We start from the raw sequence: 20,088 nt of genomic DNA on the forward strand, positions 1-20,088 counted from the left end.
CATGTGGCACTCCAAAAGAGATGCTCCTGCCTGAGAGACCTGCTCCTCCTTCCCCTCTCTGCTCTGTCAAACAGCAGCTAAAGCCAGGAGTGCATCCCTGGGTGGCACCAGGTGCCAGCTGCCTTGGATTCATCAGCTGGCACAGGGAGGCAGATCCATCCCATTTCTCCGGGGTGGGTTTACCTGCCTCTCTCGTGTGGCTGTCAGTCGTCTGCCTGCCAAATATTCCCCACCAGCCTGGAGACTTGAAAGCCAGAGGAGCGGCTGCGCTGCTCTGAGTGACAGATCACAAGCCCTGGGACTTCCCTGAATTAATTTGTGACAAATGCAATTGCTGAGGGTCTCTGTTAGAGCAGAGAAAGGCAACAAACAGAGGCACAGGCCTGTGGATCCGTCCTGGCTTTGGGGGTTGGCAGGGATGGTGGCTGTGTGACAGTCCCCGGCAGGCTGATTCCCCTGGGGCACCCACAGTGTGCTTCCAGAGCTGACCAAGTCCAGGTCCCCCATCGCCCCCAGACCCTCCTGGATGGGGTGAGCTTGTCCCCTTACTGAGATCCTACAGCCCTGTGCCTCAGTTTCTCTTTGCACACAGGGATGTAACAGCCCAGAGGGGGATTCAGCCCAGGAACCCTCCACCCCACAGCAGTGCCGTGGTGCCAGTTCCAGCCAAGTCTCTGCTTCTTGGGGGCCAAGGGAAGGAAGGAGAGACGTTTGGGAGTCGCAGGGATGTGTCCCACCCACTCCAGCTCTGGAATCCAGGCCCTGCTGCATCTGGGATGTGTTTATTTGCCATGCAGCTTTTCTTTGGAGAGATAATGCTAAAGGGATATCTATAAACTGCGGAGCTAAACGAGGGTGTCCTGGCCTTCATCATCCCTGCGAGGGCTGCTCCCAGCCAGCAGCTCTCCCACTGCAGATCTTCCTCCCTGGATCCTGTGCTGGTGTGAGGCTGGGGTGGCTGCTGACCCCTGCCTGTGGGGGCTGTGCTGGGGCAGTGCAGGAGGAGCTTTATTTCCAATTAAATCATGAAAAAACATCGTTTTTGCATGGGCAGGGTGCTCAGGGGACTGGCCATGTCCTGCCCCTTGTGTCACCCTGCTGCCAGCTCAGGGCCACCCCAGCTCCTGTGCCAGGGCAGGTGAGGGTTGTGCCTTTGGGCTGAGGGCTGCTGTGCCCAAATCCTCTTGGTTCAGCAGTGCTGGGCCACGCTGCAAGCTTGTCCCCTGCTTGTCCCTCCTGTCCTAAGTGACACAGCCCCGTGTCCCCAGTGCCAGCTGAACCCTGTGCTTGTCCCTCCACAGCTCAACTCGCCCATGAACTCCGTCACCAGCACAGAAGACATCAAGCCACCCCTGGGGCTCAATGGGGTCCTCAAAGTGCCAGCACATCCCTCAGGAACGATGGCCTCCTTCACCAAGCACATATGTGCCATCTGCGGGGACAGATCTTCGGGTGAGGCTGGCACCTGCCCCGGGAGGGGCTCGGGGCAATGGTTTGGGGTGTGGGTGCCCTGGCAGAGCTGGCTTTGGCTCCTGGCAGCACAGCAGGAGCTCTCCTTGTCCCCATGTCTCCATGGGGCAGGGACATGCCTGTGCCTTGCAGCAGAGGGTGAAGAGCCGAGCCAGGAGACCCCAGGTCCATGTTTAGCACTGGGGTCACCCCCTCACCCTGTTGGCAAAAAAGGCATCGGGGTTTGTCGTCCCTGTCCCCATCCTGTGATCTGCACTGTCACACAGTGCCGCGGGAGAAGATGCTCCTAAAGTGGAGTTCCTCAGCTCGGGGGTGATAAAGATGTGCTAATTCCCTTTATTCTCCTGCTTTTCTAAAAGCCTCCTGCTCCAGAGGAGCTCTGGCTGCCTGGCTGGGTGCCCTTTGGGACCCTTCCTGTGCTCCAGGCTGGAGGTGGAGGGTGGGAACACGGTACAGAGCAGGCTGGCTCGTGTGGCTGCTGTGGGGGGCTCCAAAAACTCCTGGAGGTACAGGGGGACACCCTGTTCCACTGCTGCACTGCCCCACCCCTGCTGCATGGCCCAGAAATGACCTTTCCCTGGATGGAAGGCAGGATGACACCCACGGGTGCCACCCTGATCCTGTGGACGCCAAACCACTGTCCTCCAGCTCTAAAAAAACCTCTGCTCACCCCGTTAAAACACAACCGGGAAGAGCTGCTGGCAAAGAAACCACCTTTAAACTTGAATTTTCTCCCTCCCCCAGGTAAACATTACGGGGTTTACAGCTGTGAGGGCTGCAAGGGCTTCTTCAAGCGCACGGTGAGGAAGGACCTGACCTACACGTGCAGGGACAACAAGGACTGCCTGATCGACAAGCGCCAGCGCAACCGCTGCCAGTACTGCCGCTACCAGAAGTGTCTGGCCATGGGCATGAAGAGAGAAGGTAAGGCCTGGCCTGGTCTCAGCACCCAAGGGTGCTGCAGAGTCCTCGGTGGGTGTCGGAAAAAACCCGCTTTTCTGTCCCAAAGATGGGATTTTTGGGTCCGGGGGGAAGGGTGAGATGGTTGCGGGAGTCAAAATCAGGAGGTGTTCCTGATCAGAAGCCAGTTCCTCCAGCCACAAGAATTTCCTAATTGCAATGCATTATATTTTCATTCTAATATTTTGTTATATTCTTTTATATTTCATTATATTGTTTCATCATATTGTATTATATATATATTACATATATATGTATATATATTTTAATATATCAATAATATATATAATATATATATGTACATATACATATATACAATATATATAATATATATATATTACATATATAGACATATACATATATATACATATACACATATATATTATATATATGTAATACACATTATATATCTATATATTACATGTTATATACATATATATATATTATATATATGTAATATATATATTTATATGTATATGTATTTTATATATATGTAATATATTTTATATATATGTAATATATTTTTTATATATATATATATATAGTGTTTCTTGGCCTATCAGCTTTTGCCACACAGTGCTGCTAATGCTTCTAGGCCAATCATCTGTTAAAGTACCCCGTGTGCATCTTGCTACAGTGCATCTTTAGTAGTTCTGTTTCTCCAAAATACCTGGTCTGTTTGCAAGGCCATCGTCTGAAACTCGTTTCTGGTTCAGTTTCTCTCTCAGCAGTGTCTGTCCATGGCCTTTCTCAGTATATTTTATCTCAGGGTTTGCCTACAGGTGTATGAGACTGTGTGAGCCTTCTGTCAGACTTTAGGAATCCTCTAAAATCCATTTCCCACAGGTGGGCACCGAGAGGCCGGGGCAGAAATCTCAGTTTGTGTCTTGCTTTTGTGCCTCAGCCTGAGCATCTTGTGGCCTCCAGAGCCTCCTGTGCTCTCTGGAGCAGCCCTGAGTCCCAGAGCAGGGCTCAGGTGATGGGTAGGGACAGTTCCCACTCCAGCCTGGCCTTGGACACTTCCAGGGATGAATGAAGTCCTTCACAGCTTCTCTGCGCATCCTGTGCCAGGCTCTCACCACCTAATCCAACGCTGCATTTTTTTCTTTTCTCATTGGGAAGAAAAAAAGAGATTGAGTCTCTTTAAGACAGCCCTTCCCTTACTGGAATTTAAATTTAGGATCTAAACTTCCCCGGCAGTGCCTCTTTTAAATGATCTTTTTAAACGCTGACTGCGTCTGTTCTAATCTGCCGGCAGAACAGGCTTTTAGCCGACGTGTCGCGAGGGTGACCCCAGTTCTGTGCTGCTTTTCTCTCCCCTTACATCTTCAGAGCCACACTTGCCTCCCTGACAGGCTGATAAATCCAGCCCTGCTCTGGCCCTGGCCCACAGCTCCAGCCTGGGAGCCTTTGAAGAGCACTTATCCCCGTCAGGAGCCTTGATTAAATGGTGTTGGGCAAACCCTGCCACGCTCGCTTTGTGGGGTTACCCAAGGAGCAGAGTCACCAAGTGTCACAGCTGTCTGTGCTGGAGGTGTGGGGACATTGCCAGGGCACCCAAGGGACCTGCTTGGCCCTGCTGAGCTTAACCCTTCGGTGCTCAAATCAAATGTTCCTGCTCCAGCAGAGCATTAAGGAGAGATTGAGGCGTTCAGGGCAGGGCAGGAGTGGGGGCTGGCATTGCCCTGCGTGCAGAATACTGGATTCCATGGGAGATGTGCAGTGGGATGAGGAAAATCTGATCCAAAACTTGAGCCACGGGAGACTCAGGTGACCAAAAAGAAGCCAGGAGTTCTCCTGTGTGTTCAGCAGGAGAAATACAGAGCATCCCCTTACCCTGGCACTGCATCCAGAGCCTCCCACAGGCAGCTGGAGACCCAGTTACCTTTCAGCCCCCCAGAACAAGGTGTGCAGGGCTGGGAAGAGCAGCAGGAATGTTGGGAAAAGCAGCAGGAAGGCTGGAACTCTGCCACCCCTTTGAGCAGGTACCTGCTCCGTGCCTGCCGTTAGTGCTGATTGCATGGGCAGCGCCGCTAAAAATTACGGGTCCATTAATTAATTTCTAAATGGTGGTGGAAGTCCCCAGGGAGCACGTACAGTGTGAGGACTCTATTAATTCATCTTGATTAACATTATCACAATGAATAGCAAATGAATTCATAATGATCAGACAATTATTTAAAAGTGTGACAGATGGGATCCTGGTAACTCCAGGAGTGCACTCAGGCAGTGCTGATGGATCTGGTGAGGGCAGTGTTGGGGAAGGGCAGGAGCTGGTGATTTGACAGTCATCATTAGATGATTTAGGCATAATCCCCGTGTAGGGAAAGCTGGAATAACTCCCCTGTCTGTTGTTATAAACCTGGAAGTTCAGTGTCTCACAGAAATGTCTCAGTTGTCCTAAAGCTGAAAGTCAGAAGTTGGATCTCGCTGAGCTTTGGTTAGGAGCAGCTCTTGAGTTTCACTTGTGGTGTTCATCTGATTTGTCAAAAAAAGGTCTCTTCCCATTGCACCCACCCCAGCTGACTGACACTCCTGCTCCCACCTCTATTTTGGGGAAGAGTTTCAGGCTAAATCCTGCATTGCTAATTCCTTTTGCCTCAATACTCACAGCATAGCTGGCTTTTTATCTTCTAGCATAAACTCTTGTACCTTTTAAGTAACAGAGCCCAGGTTATGGGCCTCATTTCCCAAAAAAACACCTTGCTCTGGAGACCTAATTTATAGCTGCAGAAAAGCACAGCAGATTCCTGCTGGGAAGTGTCTCTCCTGAGGCCCAGAGGTACTGGGATGTGATGGAAGCACAAAAAAAGCCTCTAAAGTGAGTGCTGGAGCTGTGGTGAGAGGCAGGGCTGGGGAGCAGTGCTGTGACCTGCAGGGTGATGCTGGGAGGAGGAGTGAGAGCCGAGGTTGTACTCAGTCTAAAGAGGGTGAAAGGAAAGGGGGGTTCTTGGGCGAGAAGTTGGATTAGAGGAGTAAAATCAATGGAGAGATTTTATCCCGATCAATGTTGAGGTTCCAAAACCTCCTGATGGAGGTCTGGAAGGGTTTGATCCCAGCAGCTGAGGGGTGAACATGCCAAGAGCAGACACAGGGATGGACCTTGTGCCCAGGCAGGGCAGAAGCAGCAGCAGGTCCGGGGGACAGGGATCCTTCATGGCTGCAAACCTTGGCTGGAAGTGGGGAAAACCTGAGCAGGGGTTTCCTCCTGCTGTGTGCATCTCCTCTTGCTGTTCCCTGTCAGAAACACGTCACAGAGATCCCAACTGAATGAGCCTCCTCCTCTCTGGGATACTGCAGCCGTAATAAATAAGCAACTGGGAGCATTTTTCCCCCTGTGAATGAATTCTGCCAGCTGTGTCAGGCTTTGGTGTTTTTGTGCTCTTGTCTCCCACTAAACGGCGGAGAGTCAACAAAATTAAGATTACCATCAGGGATCTTGACTCATGCAGGGATTATTGCTGTGGGGGTGGCTGTTGGCATCCAGGAAGATGAAGATGCTGAGCTCTCCCTGCTTGATCTGTTCCTCGTTGGGGTCCGGGCTGCCTGTGCATCAGCAGCCTTGGCAAGGGAAAGGGAAAGGGAAAAAAAGTGGAAACTGCCTTGGAATCAGGGAGGCACCGGTCTCGTGCAGAGGTGAGAGTGGACACCAGGGGGTTTGGGATGGGGTCCGGTGTGGCAGGAGGTGACAGCAGAGGTGACAGGGTCAGCGGGGGCGTGGTGCAGCCCCCGTGTCCGGAGGAGCCGCCCCGGCAGCGCCTGGGGATCGCGCAGGGAGCAGGAAATTCCAGCGAGGAGCCCTTTCCCATGCTCCCTTGGCCACCTCGCAGGGAGCAGCCCTTGGGAAGCAGATCCCAGAGCCTTCTCCGGGATGTGAGGGGCTCCTGGGCAGAGGCAGCCGGCTCTGCTGGCTTCCCCCAGGCTGCGGGCTGGGCTTTGGTGCCAGACGGGTGAACTGGATGTTGGAGCATCTCAGAGCCCATCTGGAGAGCAGAGAGCTGTTCCCCTGCAGCACCTGCAGCTCAGGCTGCGTGGCTGATCCCAAAGTTGTTCCTAAATGCAGGTGCAGGCACGGCGTGGCTGCAGCTGCCGAGATGCAGAGCCGTGCTCAGAGTGTGCAGGACATCTGTCCAGCTGCGTGCCTGCTCCCTGGCTTCAGGACCTCATTAAACTTCACAGCCTGAGTTAATTCTTCCTCTCCCCGTGTTTGGGGGTTGCTTTTCCCCTCTCTCACTTGCCAGGCTGAGGGGTTCAGCCTGGGAAGGGTTGGACTTGCAGCATCTCCACAGCCCTGAGACCTTCCCGTGTCTCCAGGGAGCTGCTCAGTCACTCAGTCCAGAGGGATTCCCACGTGGAGTGACCTGTGCCTGATCCCCTGCAGTTTGGGCCATCCCAGCTCCTGGGCCATCCCTCAGGAGCACGAGGAATCTGGGGAGAAAGAGCAGGAATTCAGGTTTCCAGCCCACTGTCCGAGTGGATGTGAGAGCAGGCGAGTGGCCGCAGCCTAGAGAAGGGGCAGAGTTCAAGAGCACAGTTATTTTTAGGAGTAATTTTGGAATGGAAAATGTCTTCCAGCTTAATGAGCTTGTTTCTTATATCCTTTTAAAGTGCTGCTCTTTAAACCAGCTGGTTAAATGATGCTGGGTTTGGTTGGTGGGGTTTTTTGGGGTTTTTTTTTTAAGGATGCTCTTAGGTTGAGAAAATGGGTTTGGCTTATGGATTTCTCTCCTTTTGTTGCTGTTTGTTTATACTTCAGTGTCCAGAGGCTGAAGTGAGCTAGAGATTTTTTGCTGTTGTTTTCCAGAGCTGTTCCTCTTGTGAACTAACTGCATGCAAAGGGTTTCAATCCACTTTTTAACGCTCTGAAGTTACACTTTTTAATTATCACGATGGTATTTTGCATCCCTTAAAAAAATTACGGCGTTCAGTTGAAAACGTTGGAGGGAAAAAAAAAAACCCCACATTTATTTCATGTGTTGCAGCTTTTGAGGTTGTTTACAGTAGCAGAAGGCTGCACCTCTGAAAAAGAAAAAAAAAATAATAGGTGACACACGAAAGCAAAGCAGAAGAAACACTGTCTGAATTCGTTTTCTCAGCTGTCTTGGCATTTTGGATATAAACAGGTGCCTGGGGCATAAACGCTTCAAGATGCTGATGATACACAGCAAAGACGTGGCTGCATGAAAGGCACAGAGCCCAATAGACCCCAGTGTGAGAGGATCAGAAATCCCCAATGACCCCCACCCTGCACCTCATAAATAACCAGCCACTCACCTGCAGGATGGGGGAAAAATAAAACTGAGCAGGTTTGGGGCTGAGCTTTGGTGCCTTCCCCCTGTGCTCTCGGGACACTGGGTCTGTTTCCCTGAGAAAACCCCATTTTTTTAGGGGAGTGAATTATCCTTTCCCCATGGAAAGGAACAACCTCCACCCCGTTGCTCCTGCAGGGGTGGATTTTCATCCCACCAAGCTCTGTGTTGACACTGGGCGAGTGTCACTGGAGCTGCTGGAGTCTCTGCCAGCAAATAAACCAACCTGTGCTGCTCCTGCCCTCTCAGAAACACCGTTTCCCTGTGGAAAACCCTTTTCTTTGGGCCTCTCCCTCCGTCCCCTGACATTCCTTTGGCAGTGCCCACGAGCGTGGCCGCCCACAGGGGTTGGTTTGGCCACCAGAGCTGGGTTGGGTGGCGCTTTGCAGTGGACTCAAAGCTGCTTTTTCAGCCATCAGATGCTGCCCCATGTGCAGAGCCGAGGTGTCCAGTGTGGTGTGGACACCTGCAGAGAGAGGGTGGATCTGGCATTTTGGCACATGCAGCCCTCGGGCTTGGATGGCTGAGGCTCATCTGCAACCCACAGGACGAGACATTTTGGGTTTTTGAAGACACGAGAGGTCACCAAGGAGTGGCTTGGACACATGGGGCTCCTCCATGTCTTGCTGTATCGTGGCCTGGGGAAGTGCAGATGGGCTGGAGAAGCTCAAGATGAAACATGACAGCAACTGGCCTGAGGCAAGTACAGACCAAATCAGGCAGAATAACAGGAGAGGCTCTTCATCAGGTGCCATGGAAAACACAGGCTTCTGTCCTTGGCTCGGCGCAGACATAGCTGGAGGAGGTGGGGCTGCCTCTCCGTGCTCTCCAACTGCATCTTTTTTTTTTTTTTTTCCTCCTCAAGTGGATTGCAAGATTCAAAAGCTTCCCTTATGTTTAGAAAACCAGCCTGGAAAAGCTCTCAGCCGTCCCTTGAAGAGAAATAAAAGCATTGGCACAGCAGTCAGCACAAAAGAGAGGGCAGGGAAGCTCAGCTCTGGAAACACGGGGTGGCCACAGCCTGAGAGTGCTCTGCCTTGCAGGAGAGGGTTTTCTGGCCAAATTCCTGCCTCAGCTCCTGCATTTGAGGTGGATAGACCCCCACTGTTGATCTAAAGCTGTGCCACCCTCAGGACCAGGAAAATCAGCCTTTTTGGGAAGCTGAGAAGAGCAAGGTGGTTCCCACTTTGGTGTCACCAGACAAGGATGAGGTGACAGTGAGGTGATTATGGGAGGGGAGTTCTTGTGTACCCCAAAGCAGGCCCAGGGCTGCTGCAGGAACAGTTTTGTTGAACACATGAGGAATGAAGCTGTTCCCACTTCGTTCCTGGAGCTGCCTGTAGGGATAGAAAATAGGATCAGCAGCCTGGCAGGTATCCCCAAAACCTGCATCCATCCCAGGGCTGGGCAAGTGTCCTGCATCATTCCTGAGGGAGGGACAGGCTGTGTTCACAAACTCTGGGTGATGGAGAGATGGATGGATGGAGGAAGGGATGGATGGATGGATGGATGGATGGATGGATGGATGGATGGATGGATGAAGGGAGGGATGGATGGATGGATAATGGATGGATGGAGGGATGATGGATGGATGGATGGAGGGATGGATGGATGGATGGAGGGATGGATGGATGGAGGGATGGATGGAGGGATGGATGGATGATGGATGGATGGATGGATGGATGGATGGAGGGATGGATGGATGGAGGGATGGATGAAGGGAGGGATGGAGAGATGGAGGGAGGGATGGATGGATGGATGGATGGATGGAGGAAGGGATGGAGGGATGGATGGATGATGGATGGATGGATGGATGGATGGATGGAGGGATGGATGAGGGATGGATGGATGATGGATGGATGGAGGGATGGATGGATGGATGGAGGGATGGATAATGGATGGATGGAGGGATGGATGGAGGGATGGATGGAGGAATGGATGGATGGAGGGATGGATGGATGGATGGATGGATGGATAATGGATGGATGGAGGGATGATGGATGGATGGATGGAGGGATGGATGGATGGATGATGGATGGATGGAGGGAGGGATGGATGGATGGACAGAGGCAATGCTGCAGTGATCCCACACTAGTCCTGCCGTTGGAGGAGGCTGCCTGGGCTCGGCAGCAGGGGTGTAGCAGAGCAGATCACACCTCCTGCAGAGGGCTGGGTTTATCTTTGGCTGCTGGGTGGGACGGTGCCATCTGCTGTGCCCGGGCTGTCCCTGGAGCCGGCTGTGCGTGGGGCTGAGCTGGGATGAGTCAGCTGTGCCCTGACCAGCTCTGCAGGGAGCTGCAGCACCGATTTTCTGCTGCAGCAGCTCCGAGCTGGGATCAATAGGAAGAACTCTTTACGTGTCTGATCTCTGCCCATCTGTCTCTTGTGGTGTTTGTATCAGCTGGGTTCAGGCTGATCACAGGCAGGTGCTGTCCAGGTGCCCTGTAAGATCCTGTCCTACAACCCCTGAAGTGTGTCTGACTCTTCAGGCCAGGAGTGTGGCACTGAGAGGGTTGAGATTTACACACTGAAGGCTTTAAGTAGCCCCTGTCTGCCCAGAGCTCTGCAGTGCTTTGCCACAAATCCCAGTGTCCAGCACGAGGATGTGTTTTTGGGGTTCACACCGCGGTGGGGTGACCCCAGTGATCCCAACTTTGCACCTTCATCCTTGAGAGCTGCTCCAAATCTCCATCAGCACTTCGGCATTTAAATCTTTTCATAAGACCCCATTTATTGAGGGTTTGCCTTCCTCTCAGGATTTTGTGTTATTTAGTAGGTGTTTCATCTCCTCTAATGCGCCCAGAGGAATCCTGGTGCATCTGTGCTGCTGAAGAAGGGTTGGCATTAAGCAAAAACTTCCCTCTCTCTGATGACTGGAGAAGCAGGAGTGGGGTTGGAGGGGTGAAATTAAAGCAGGGTTTTACGATGGCTTGAAAAAGAAGAAGAATCCACGCCAGATGGACAAAAGCCACGGCACAGATCTGGGTTTCCCTGGCTGTGGCAGCCCAGCAGACAGTGTTGGTGGGCCTGGGGAGCCTCTGCAGCCCGTGGACTTCAGAGCAGTTTGCAGAAAGGAACCTCTTGCCTTTTTGCATAACAGCTCTCACATGGAAGAGGCTGAGCTCTGTTGACGTGCAGCAAACAGCAACACTGAGAGAAGGGAGGGGGAGCACTGGGAATCAGCTCCAGGAGCTGGGTTAATGGGATCAACGGCCAGAGAGGGCTCCTTCAGCCTGTCTCTCCATTTCCTGGGTTGTTTTTTTCTTTTCATTTCACTTAACTTTATTTTATTTTATTTCATTTCATTTCATTTCATTTCATTTCATTTCATTTCATTTCATTTCATTTTTTAAATTTTATTTATTTTATGTTATTTTTATTTTTAATTTTATTTTATTTCATTTTTTCCTGCAGTGTCATGTTGTAGGGTTTGATTTTGCACTTGGCACAGAGCTGATGGTCTGAAAAGCCTCGTTGTGTTACAGACAGCTCTGGTTTCCTCCAAACCATTCCTGTGCCCCTGCTGCTCTGCCTGAACATCCCAGAACCAGCTTCAAACGCAGCAGGAAGGGGGTGCTGGGGTAATTGTCAGTAAACAGCAGGGTTTTTATGTTATTGCAGTGCCTCAGCAAAGAGCTGGGTGAGTTCAGAGAGTTGTGTGTCATGGCCAGAGATGTTCTCAGGCAGAGGGGGCTGAAATGTGCTGTGGGAAACAGTGGAAAATGTGGGATTTGGGGTCTGTGACAAGGTGATGGAGAAGAGAGAGAGTTCCCACTGCAACTGCACAAAGCTGCTTTCCAGGGGTGGGAAAAGCGTGTGCAGGTTTCCAAGGGAGGTCATTAATAATAATAATAATGCTATTAGCATCCAGTGAGTGTTTTTTCATCTCTGAGCTGCTCAGATAGAGCTCAGCAGCATGTGACAGGCTGCTGAGATCATTCCCACCCCACAGGATTGGGGACAGGTCTCTCCTGTCTGTCTGGGGCTTGCCCAAAGGCAGGATGGAGGTTTGCATGGAACTCCTGTCCCACGGGAGCTGGAGAGGGTCACGACGTGGCCTCCAGGGAAATTCAGCACTGCCAGCCTCAGAGGTGGCTGAGCTCTGCATTTCTGCTTTAAAGTGACCTGTTATAGGATCCCCTGATTCTGTCCCTTCACCCTCCTCTCTCCTGCAGTGACTCCCACTGGGGTTTCTGGTTTCCTTCCTGGTGCTTTTCCATCATTTGCCTTCAACCTTTTTTTTTTTTTTTTTTCTTTCCAGCATCCATCCCTCTGCAGAGAAGGGCCTTTCCCAGCAGAGCCCCTTCCCTCAGAAGTGGCTTTTCCAGGCAGGATCATCCCTCTCCCTGCTCCCAGGGCAGAGCTGATTTCCCACCCTGGGGCTGCTCCCTGCCTTTCCCATTCCCTGGGGAAACCCCAGCACACGTCAGAGGGGAGGTGATGCTGCTGCTGCAGGACGATTTGGGGCGGGTTTGGTGGCCTGCTGTGGGGTGACACTGACGCTGCCCTGTCCCCTGTGTGTCACTCCCAGCCGTGCAGGAGGAGAGGCAGCGGGGCAAGGACCGCAACGAGAACGAGGTGGAGTCCACGAGCAGCGCCAACGAGGACATGCCCGTGGAGAAGATCCTGGAGGCTGAGCTGGCCGTGGAGCCAAAGACAGAGACCTACATCGAGGCCAACATGGGCCTGACACCCAGCTCGGTGAGGAGCCTCTGCCCCAGGGGTGGCTGTGGGGACGTCAGGGTTCGGGGTGGTTCTGGTTTCTCTTTTCTCTGCCGAGGTCAGGATGAATACACGTCGATTTTAGAGTTCAGGCTTGGGTGTTTATTGTTTCATACCTCCTTACAGACTCGTGAGGTGTGAGGTCTAAGTAGCAGGTTAGAAATCATCTAAAATGGAGAGCTTCTAACTCCTTCCAAGGTTATTTAAGTGATAATTACCCAATAATGAGGCGATCCCTGTATTATTTATACTTTTGACCCAATAATGACCATCCAAGACCCACAACGCAGGCATCTGTCACCCAATTACACCCAAACCCATGAAGGAGGAGGAAGAAGAAGGACTTAACATCCAAAATCATCCATCTTGACTCACTGTATACAAAAATCCCCAAATCCTCAGTTTGCAGAATTCCAGCAAGGAGTGACCATGAGGACAGCTGGGGCAGAGAGGGAAAAGAAGCAGCTGAGAAATGCAATTCTTGGCTCTGCTGCAGGCTCTGTGAGTCAGCAGAGCCAGCAGCCACCAGCCTTTGGTGTCCTCTGTCCCACAGCCACAGGGAAGGAAGAGGTGCTGTAAGGAATAACTGAAAGGGCTCACAGAGAAGATTTTGTTGTCAAAAACAGCCCTCGGTGCTAAAAGGCAGGAGGGACACTCCATGCTCTGAAGAGCTCTGAGTCCAGCTGAGGCAATAAACTGTGTGGCTGAAGTGCAGAGAGATAAGAGCTGGAGGATGAGGGTGTGACTTCTCAGCTGCAGAATTATGCAGCTGCTTGGCTCTGAGGAGAGAAAACCTGGAGGAATTTGCCTAGAGGTTGACTTTCAAGTTCTTTTCCCAGTTAGGAACTTGCCTTATAACGGGGCCTGCTTGGAGCATCTGGGCTGTACCAGGATGTGCTGTGACAAGAGGGAAATGGGGCAGCCTGGGCTGGTGGAAGGTGTCCCTGCCCATGGCAGGGGGTTGGAATGAGATGGTTTTGAGGTCATTTCCATCCCAAACCAGTCTGGGATTTTGTGGAGACTGAGGGAAGGTGTTTTGGGCCCTTTCCTGTGAGATTCCCTTATGAAAAGGGAGAGATCTCCCTGCAAAGCAGCAGTCTCCTGATGAAAAAGCCAAACCCTCCTCTGAAATTCCACTTCTAGGACAGACCCTCTGCAGCCCAGGCAGTATTTAGGGTGCAGTCCCCACTCCCCCAAACCCCTTTTTCCTGTGAAAGCAGTGGGGATTGAGGAATTCCTGTGAAAAACAGCAACTGAGGCTGCAGTGGCGGGGCATCTCCTGGTTGCCACAAAGTCCTTTGAGGGACTCAGAGGTTGAACTCTGCCAACATTTGGGCTGGCTGAGCCGGGAGAGCAGCTCTGAAATATCCCTGTGCAATTCCTGCTGGGTGGCTGTGAGGCTGAGCTGATGAAATGCAGCTATTCCAAGCAAGTGCAAGGACTCTGCAGTGTTTATTTTCTGTTACAACAACGTTTTCATCTCTCTCTTCATATGAGGCTTGGAGGGTTCGAGTCTGAAATCCCTTTCCATGGCAAGGGGTTATAAATAGAGCATCTTTAGGGTCACTTCCAGCAGGATTCTGTGAGTCTGGGAGTGATCTGGGAGTCAGGAGAAATCTCAACTGGCTTTTTTGGGATGCTCTTTTGGCAAAGACAGCTTTTCCTTAGGATTCCTTGGGTGGCTTTTGGATATTCAAGGCTTCGTGGTGTGGACAGAGCCAGTCCCTCAGTGAAACTCTCCAGAATCAAGTTCAGAACCAGGTACAAATCAGGTACAGAATCAGGTACAAATCCTCACCTGTATTTAAGAGGAGGATCCCACCACCACGAAGCTTTAAAGGGACTTTTTTATCCCCTAGGAGTTATGAGGGGCTCAGAGAGTCTCTGACTGCTCTCAGGATTAAAAAATCCTTCAGGGGAGCTGGAGCCAGCGTTGTGCTGACTTGAAAACAAACCCCAGAGAGCCGAGCTGAAATAAATGGCTTCGTCTGGCACCGCGTCTCCTCAGCCTCTTGTAGCAAATTGAAAGCCGGTTCCTGCATAATTCAACACGCATTACTGTGAACAGGGATGTGTGTTGCATCTAAATAGAAGCGGGAGGCTTGTTGAAATGCCCTATTATTGTCGAGCAGGAGAGGTGACATTTGTAGCAGGTTTAGCAGATGGATGAGATCAGCAGCTCCTGGTGACGGGGCCACCAAAGGATGAGGAGAGGGAAGACAGAGGAGCTGCTGCTCTCCCCCGGAGCCCAGGTGATGGAAAGGCAGACAAATCCCAGCCCTGATAAAACACGGGGGAAAACACGAGCTGTTGGCTCTTGGCTTCGTGTGTTGCGTGCTTTGATTTGTGCCTCAGCACCTCAGGCCAGCTGCTGGTGACCTGCAGGGACATTTCCCAGCTGGCTGTGCCAGACTGGGGTGGCAGGGTGATTTAGGGATTAGCACCTTTGTCTCCCACGTAGAATGGGTCAGAAGGGACCTTAAAATCATCTTCTTCCATGAGGATGGAGGTGGCAGGGTGATTTAGGGATTAGCACCTTTGTCTCCCACATGAGATGGGTTAGAAGGGACCTTAAAACCATCTGCCATGGGCAGGGACACTTCCCACTATCCCAGCTTGCTCCAAGCTCCATCCAGCCTGGCCTTGGACTCTTCCAGGGATGGAGCAGCCACAGCTTCTCTGGGCAGCCTCCCCACCTTCCCAAGGAGGAATTTTTTCCTGGTATCTGCTCTAACCCCACAGTGTCTTGTAGCTGGAATCCATTCCCCCTTGTCCTGTCCCTCCGTGCTCTCTGTGGCTGTCACCTTCTGCCATGTCCCTGTCCCAGGGGGTGGCTTTTCCTGTGCCCCAGGCCTTGGGAATTTGGGCTCCTGCCCTGTGAGCACAGCCTGGGAAAGGCAAAGCCTGTAACTGAGAGCTCTCCTCCCCGTTAGTTCTTTATTGGCCTTTGAACGGCTGGTTTCAAGTCACCATTTTCTGGAAGATGCCTCCAAGCTGCAGTTTTCCAAGAAGATCAGGTGCCCTTTGGCTGTGTCACACCCCGGCACCGTGCCCTTGGTGTTTATTTACTGCAGGAGGGGATTTGCTTTCTGTGCACAGGGAGGGTTTCCAGCACTGCCATTCCCCTCCTGGAGCCAGGCAGGGCCCTCTGGACACTTTTAGCTGCTGCTCACACCCCAGTGATCAGGTTCTGCCAGGAAGAGCCGTGGTGGTTCCAGGAATTGCCATCTGAGGTGGGAGTGAGGATGAGGATGAGGCTTTGGAGCACCAGAGGTTGGGAACAGCTTGTGCTGCCCTTGGAGGGACAGCCAGGGCTGGGTCACCTGGAGCCCCTGCACATGGTGACAACCTGCCAGCGAGCCAGCCCTGATGAAAGCTTTGGCAAAAACATCTAATTTACCTAAATTACCCCTTTTCTGGGGCTCTGCAGGCACTTGTTGCTGCAAGGGCTGCGTTCATGACTCCCGTAAGTCATGATTCCCATCTCACCTTGCTGGGATGTCAGGATTCTCCACCTGACTGAGAAATCTGGCATAATTTGAGGCTGGGGATGTTCAGGACCTCTGGTGTCCCTTCTCCCCCTTCCTGCACCTGAATATCAAATTTCCTTGTGCTTCCAGTGAAACACTGAACCCTGCAGAGCTCCTCCTCACACACATTTCTTATCCAGAGAAAAATCCCGTCTGATCTCCTTCTCCCAGGAAAATCCCAGTCCCTGCTCCCGTCTCCTTCCGCAGGGAAGAGCCCCATCTCCCTGGGAGTGAGCCAGCCCTGCCCCTGCAGCCCTGGGGGAGCTGCTGGAGGGGGGTGGGACACGGGGGGCACGTCCCCGTGGCAGTGCCAGCCTGTGCCCATCCATCTCTGCGTGCGACAGGTGGAAATGCTTCCAGGGCAGGTGCCCTGAGCTGGCCAAATCCTGCCTATTTTTGGCCTGGAGAAAACGGGAGATGTTGGCCACTGAGGCACAGAGCTTTGGGTGTGCTGCCAGGGGCCTGGGGCAGGGCTCTGAGGGGGACTTGGCAGCGTGGTGCTGCTGTGCCCAGCCTGGGACAGGTTACACTGACAGCCACAGAGAGCACGGAGGGACAGGACAAGGGGGAATGGATTCCAGCTAAAAGACACTGTGGGGTTAGAGCAGATACCAGGAAAAAATTCTTCCCTGGGAGGGTGGGGAGGCTGCCCAGAGAAGCTGTGGCTGCTCCATCCCTGGAAGAGTCCAAGGCCAGGCTGGATGGAGCTTGGAGCAAGCTGGGATAGTGGGAAGTGTCCCTGCCCATGGAAGATGATTTTAAGGTCCCTTCTAACCCATCTCATGTGGGAGACAAAGGTGCTAATCCCTAAATCACCCTGCCACCCCCATCCTCATGGAGGAAAATGGCTTTAAGGTCCCTTCTGACCCATTCTGTGTGGGAGACAAAGGTGCTAATCCCTAAATGGCAAGGTACACTGACATGTTAGATGCCTGCTCTTCCTCTGACTTCACACCCCTGCAAGCCAGAGGGGCGGTAAACACTTCTCCAGGTTGGAAACTGCTCTTTTAAGGACATGGAAAGAGGCTAATTGTACAGTCCAAGCTGCTGGGTATCAGCAGGGATTACAGTGGGAGAGGGGAAGGGCTCATACATCCCTGTCCAGAGAGTTGAACCCTGCAGACACACTTGGAGCAGCGAGCTCAGCCTTCCCCAGGGTTAAACTGGCTCTTCCAGTTCCTAATCACAAATCCACTTGAGCTGTGAGCAGTTCCTTTAAACAGGGATTTGGTGTGTTTAGGCTGACTGTCCTCCTTAGGAGCAGATGGTTTCTGTTACTGGATAATATTTCAAAGGAAAGGGGTTTTCTCCTTTTTTTTCTGTAATGCCCCCTCTGGAGCTGGTTTATCGAGCTGGGAGATGCTGGAGTCTGCCCTTCCCCAGGCTGGAGCTGCCTGGATTCATCAGTCAGGGTGATGGATATGGAGGCTCAGCACTCCCAATTCCTATTTTGGGGGCTTGTTAAAAACTATTACAACCCTTGTGGTGGAGCAGCCAAATCACTTCCTTTGCCTGTGAGTGATAACATCCACCTCAGGGATGGCAGGCAGGCTGCTGCTGCTGCAGCCTCTCTGTTCCTCACTCTGCCTTTTCCAAGCTTTTCCATCTCTTTATTTTTTTTCCTGGTTTGTTTTTTGGCAGCCCAATGACCCGGTGACAAACATCTGCCAGGCTGCAGACAAACAGCTCTTCACCCTGGTGGAGTGGGCCAAGAGGATCCCCCACTTCTCCGAGCTGCCCCTGGATGACCAGGTCATCTTGCTCAGAGCAGGTGAGTGTCATCTGTCCCCACCTGGGGACTGCTGGATGGCCCCTGGGACAGGTTCTACCCTCAGATTTAGGTCCTTGAAAACCTCCGATCGTTAGTTTTTTAAACGGGATTTTAGAAACCTTCCGTGTGGTGTTGAATTGGATCCAAACTGTGGCCAAGCAGCTGAAAAACGGCCCAGCTTCATCTGTGATCCATGAGAAACTCAGAGATGGGTGACTTTAAACCAAAGGAGTTAAACTCTGCCTTCCTCCCAAACTGAGGCTTGAAAGACTCAGGCCCCCGTGAAATTTCATCGAACCGAAATGTTTGATCATAATTAAAACCAGAAAGGAGAGAAAAGTACATCTCACTTCTTCTCCCACCCACCAAGATGAAAATAGAACTCTCAGGGCTTATTTTAAATTTCCTTGTGCAGCAGGGGGGCTGCAGGAGCAGGGTTTGGGAGGTGGAAAGCAGTTGGCTGTAGGAAGGGTCTTCCCCTCTTGAGTGAATTCGGGCTCCTGCTGCTGCACAAAGCTCGTGGAGGGCAAGAAATCAGGAGCAGAGCTCGGGGAGGGTGTGTTTGAGGCATGAAGCTCTTTGTAAGCCAGGGGCTTTGAAGTCCTTGGTACTTGTAAAGTTCCTTTTATTTCCCCCCAATTCACTTTTGTGAGGGTGCTGCACCCTCCTGCCGCCCTGGGTTGAAGGTGCTCCATGGATTTTGCCAGAGCTGGCTCTGAGCCCTTTGGAACACCCAAAGTGTGGATTTGAAGAGGATTTCTAGAGCCTCTTGTGAGGGTGGATGAGCAGGGAGTGGTCTGTGTAGGGCTGATCTGTGCAGGGATCTTTGAGGGCTTTCTGCAAAGAGCTGGATTCAGACAAAGCTCTGCCTTTTCCTTTTGGGAAGTGGAACCCAAACCGTGGCAGCTCCAGGTTTTCCTCTCTCTTTAGCAGGCAGCTGATTAAACCTGGAACTGCAGAATTCCTGACCTGTGTTCTCTGTTTGTGACTCTCTTCCACACCTCATGGGCAGCAGGAGAGGGGCTGCAAACCCCATCACATCCCAAATTTCCTGGTGGCTCCAACCCTGAGGCCGCTGAACACCTGGAGCAGCTCCCTGGAGCTCCCTGCTCCAAGCGTCTCTGCCAGAGCCTCAGATAACCTTCCCCAAGTCTTCTACCCGATGTATTATTGAGTGGCCTGCTGAGAACAGCTGCCCATGAAATATTGAAGCTTTAAAATCCAGCTAAGAGCCTCAGTCAGGCATCCTGGGAGGCAAAACAAGTGGAGCACGCAGCTCTGGAGGAGCAGTGCTGGATGGGCTGGCAGCAGCTTTCCTCAGACCCGTTTAAAAATACTGAGCTGTTTGGGAGGGAAGGAAACCTGACTTTTTCAGCGTGTTTTCCGCCAGTTTCCAAGCTGAGACAGGAATAACCTGATGTTTGCTCAGCCTGGCAAAGGATGCTGAGCGTTACCTCCCTGCAGCTGCTTTTGGAGGGGAAAGCTGGCAGGGAGCTGGGTTGACACGATGGCCACTGCTCTGCCAAAGTGCCTTCCCTATCCCAGGGGAGCCAGAGCATCCTGGGGGCTGCAGCCACCCTGTTTGGTGAGTCACAGGAGTCACAGAACTCTCGGGGCAGGCTTGGTTGGTCTCCAATTCAAGTTTGCTGCCTGTGGTTGTAGTGAATTTTCCCTGCTTGCCTCTGTCTTGGCAGCCCTTTGGGGATGTTCTGGTGAAAGGCAAGGTAGGAAAACCTTCCCCATTTCAGCTGAACCATCCATGGCAATAATCCAGATGAGGGATGCTGCTGAAGCCAGTGCTCCTGCACTGGAATAAGCCCAGCTTGGGCTGGGTGGGGAGAGGCAGCTCTGCTTTCTGCTGGTTGGAGCTGTGTGTGGAGGTGCTGTGGGGCTGTGTGGGACAAATTCCCCTGGATCTGGCTCTGGGAGCTCCTCTTCCTCCCGGGAACAGGGTTTCTGCAGGCTCCTTCTCCTCCATCCTCCTTGGGTTTCACAGTGTTGCAATCCCTGTGGAAGTGCCAGGCCTCAGCCAGTAAATAGCCAAAGAAATGTTCCCGTGGCTGGGGTGGAAACATCCTGTGGCCACTTAGGAAAGAGTGAACTTTATTCCTTGTCAACATTTCTGATGGCACCACCCGGGGCTGCAGCAGAAGGTAAATACAGACACATGGGCCTTGTGTTTATCCCAGGCTGTGAGATGTGGTGTTGTGGCAGGAGAGGTGAAGGATATTGTGATGCTTTTCCAGCCTGGGGAAAAAAAAACCTAAATCTAAATATCCTGGTGTTTCTGGACCAGAACTCCAGAACATGTTCAGTCCAGGGGAGT

General features: G+C 52.1%; 1 protein-coding gene across 1 annotated transcript in view; it reads left to right on the forward strand.

Annotated features, from left to right (window-relative positions):
• The window catches only part of RXRA (retinoid X receptor alpha), a 97,022-nt gene that overhangs the window by 69,139 nt on the left and 7,795 nt on the right, over positions 1-20,088 (forward strand). The window contains exons 3-6 of the mRNA XM_066332865.1: positions 1,302-1,452; positions 2,215-2,394; positions 12,271-12,440; positions 17,633-17,762. Of these exons, the coding sequence (XP_066188962.1) occupies positions 1,302-1,452; positions 2,215-2,394; positions 12,271-12,440; positions 17,633-17,762 (631 nt within the window). The remainder of the gene's footprint in view (positions 1-1,301; positions 1,453-2,214; positions 2,395-12,270; positions 12,441-17,632; positions 17,763-20,088) is intronic.

The sequence above is a fragment of the Sylvia atricapilla genome, chromosome 19 (genome assembly GCF_009819655.1).
Source record: "Sylvia atricapilla isolate bSylAtr1 chromosome 19, bSylAtr1.pri, whole genome shotgun sequence".
In the NCBI taxonomy this organism is placed as follows: domain Eukaryota; kingdom Metazoa; phylum Chordata; class Aves; order Passeriformes; family Sylviidae; genus Sylvia; species Sylvia atricapilla.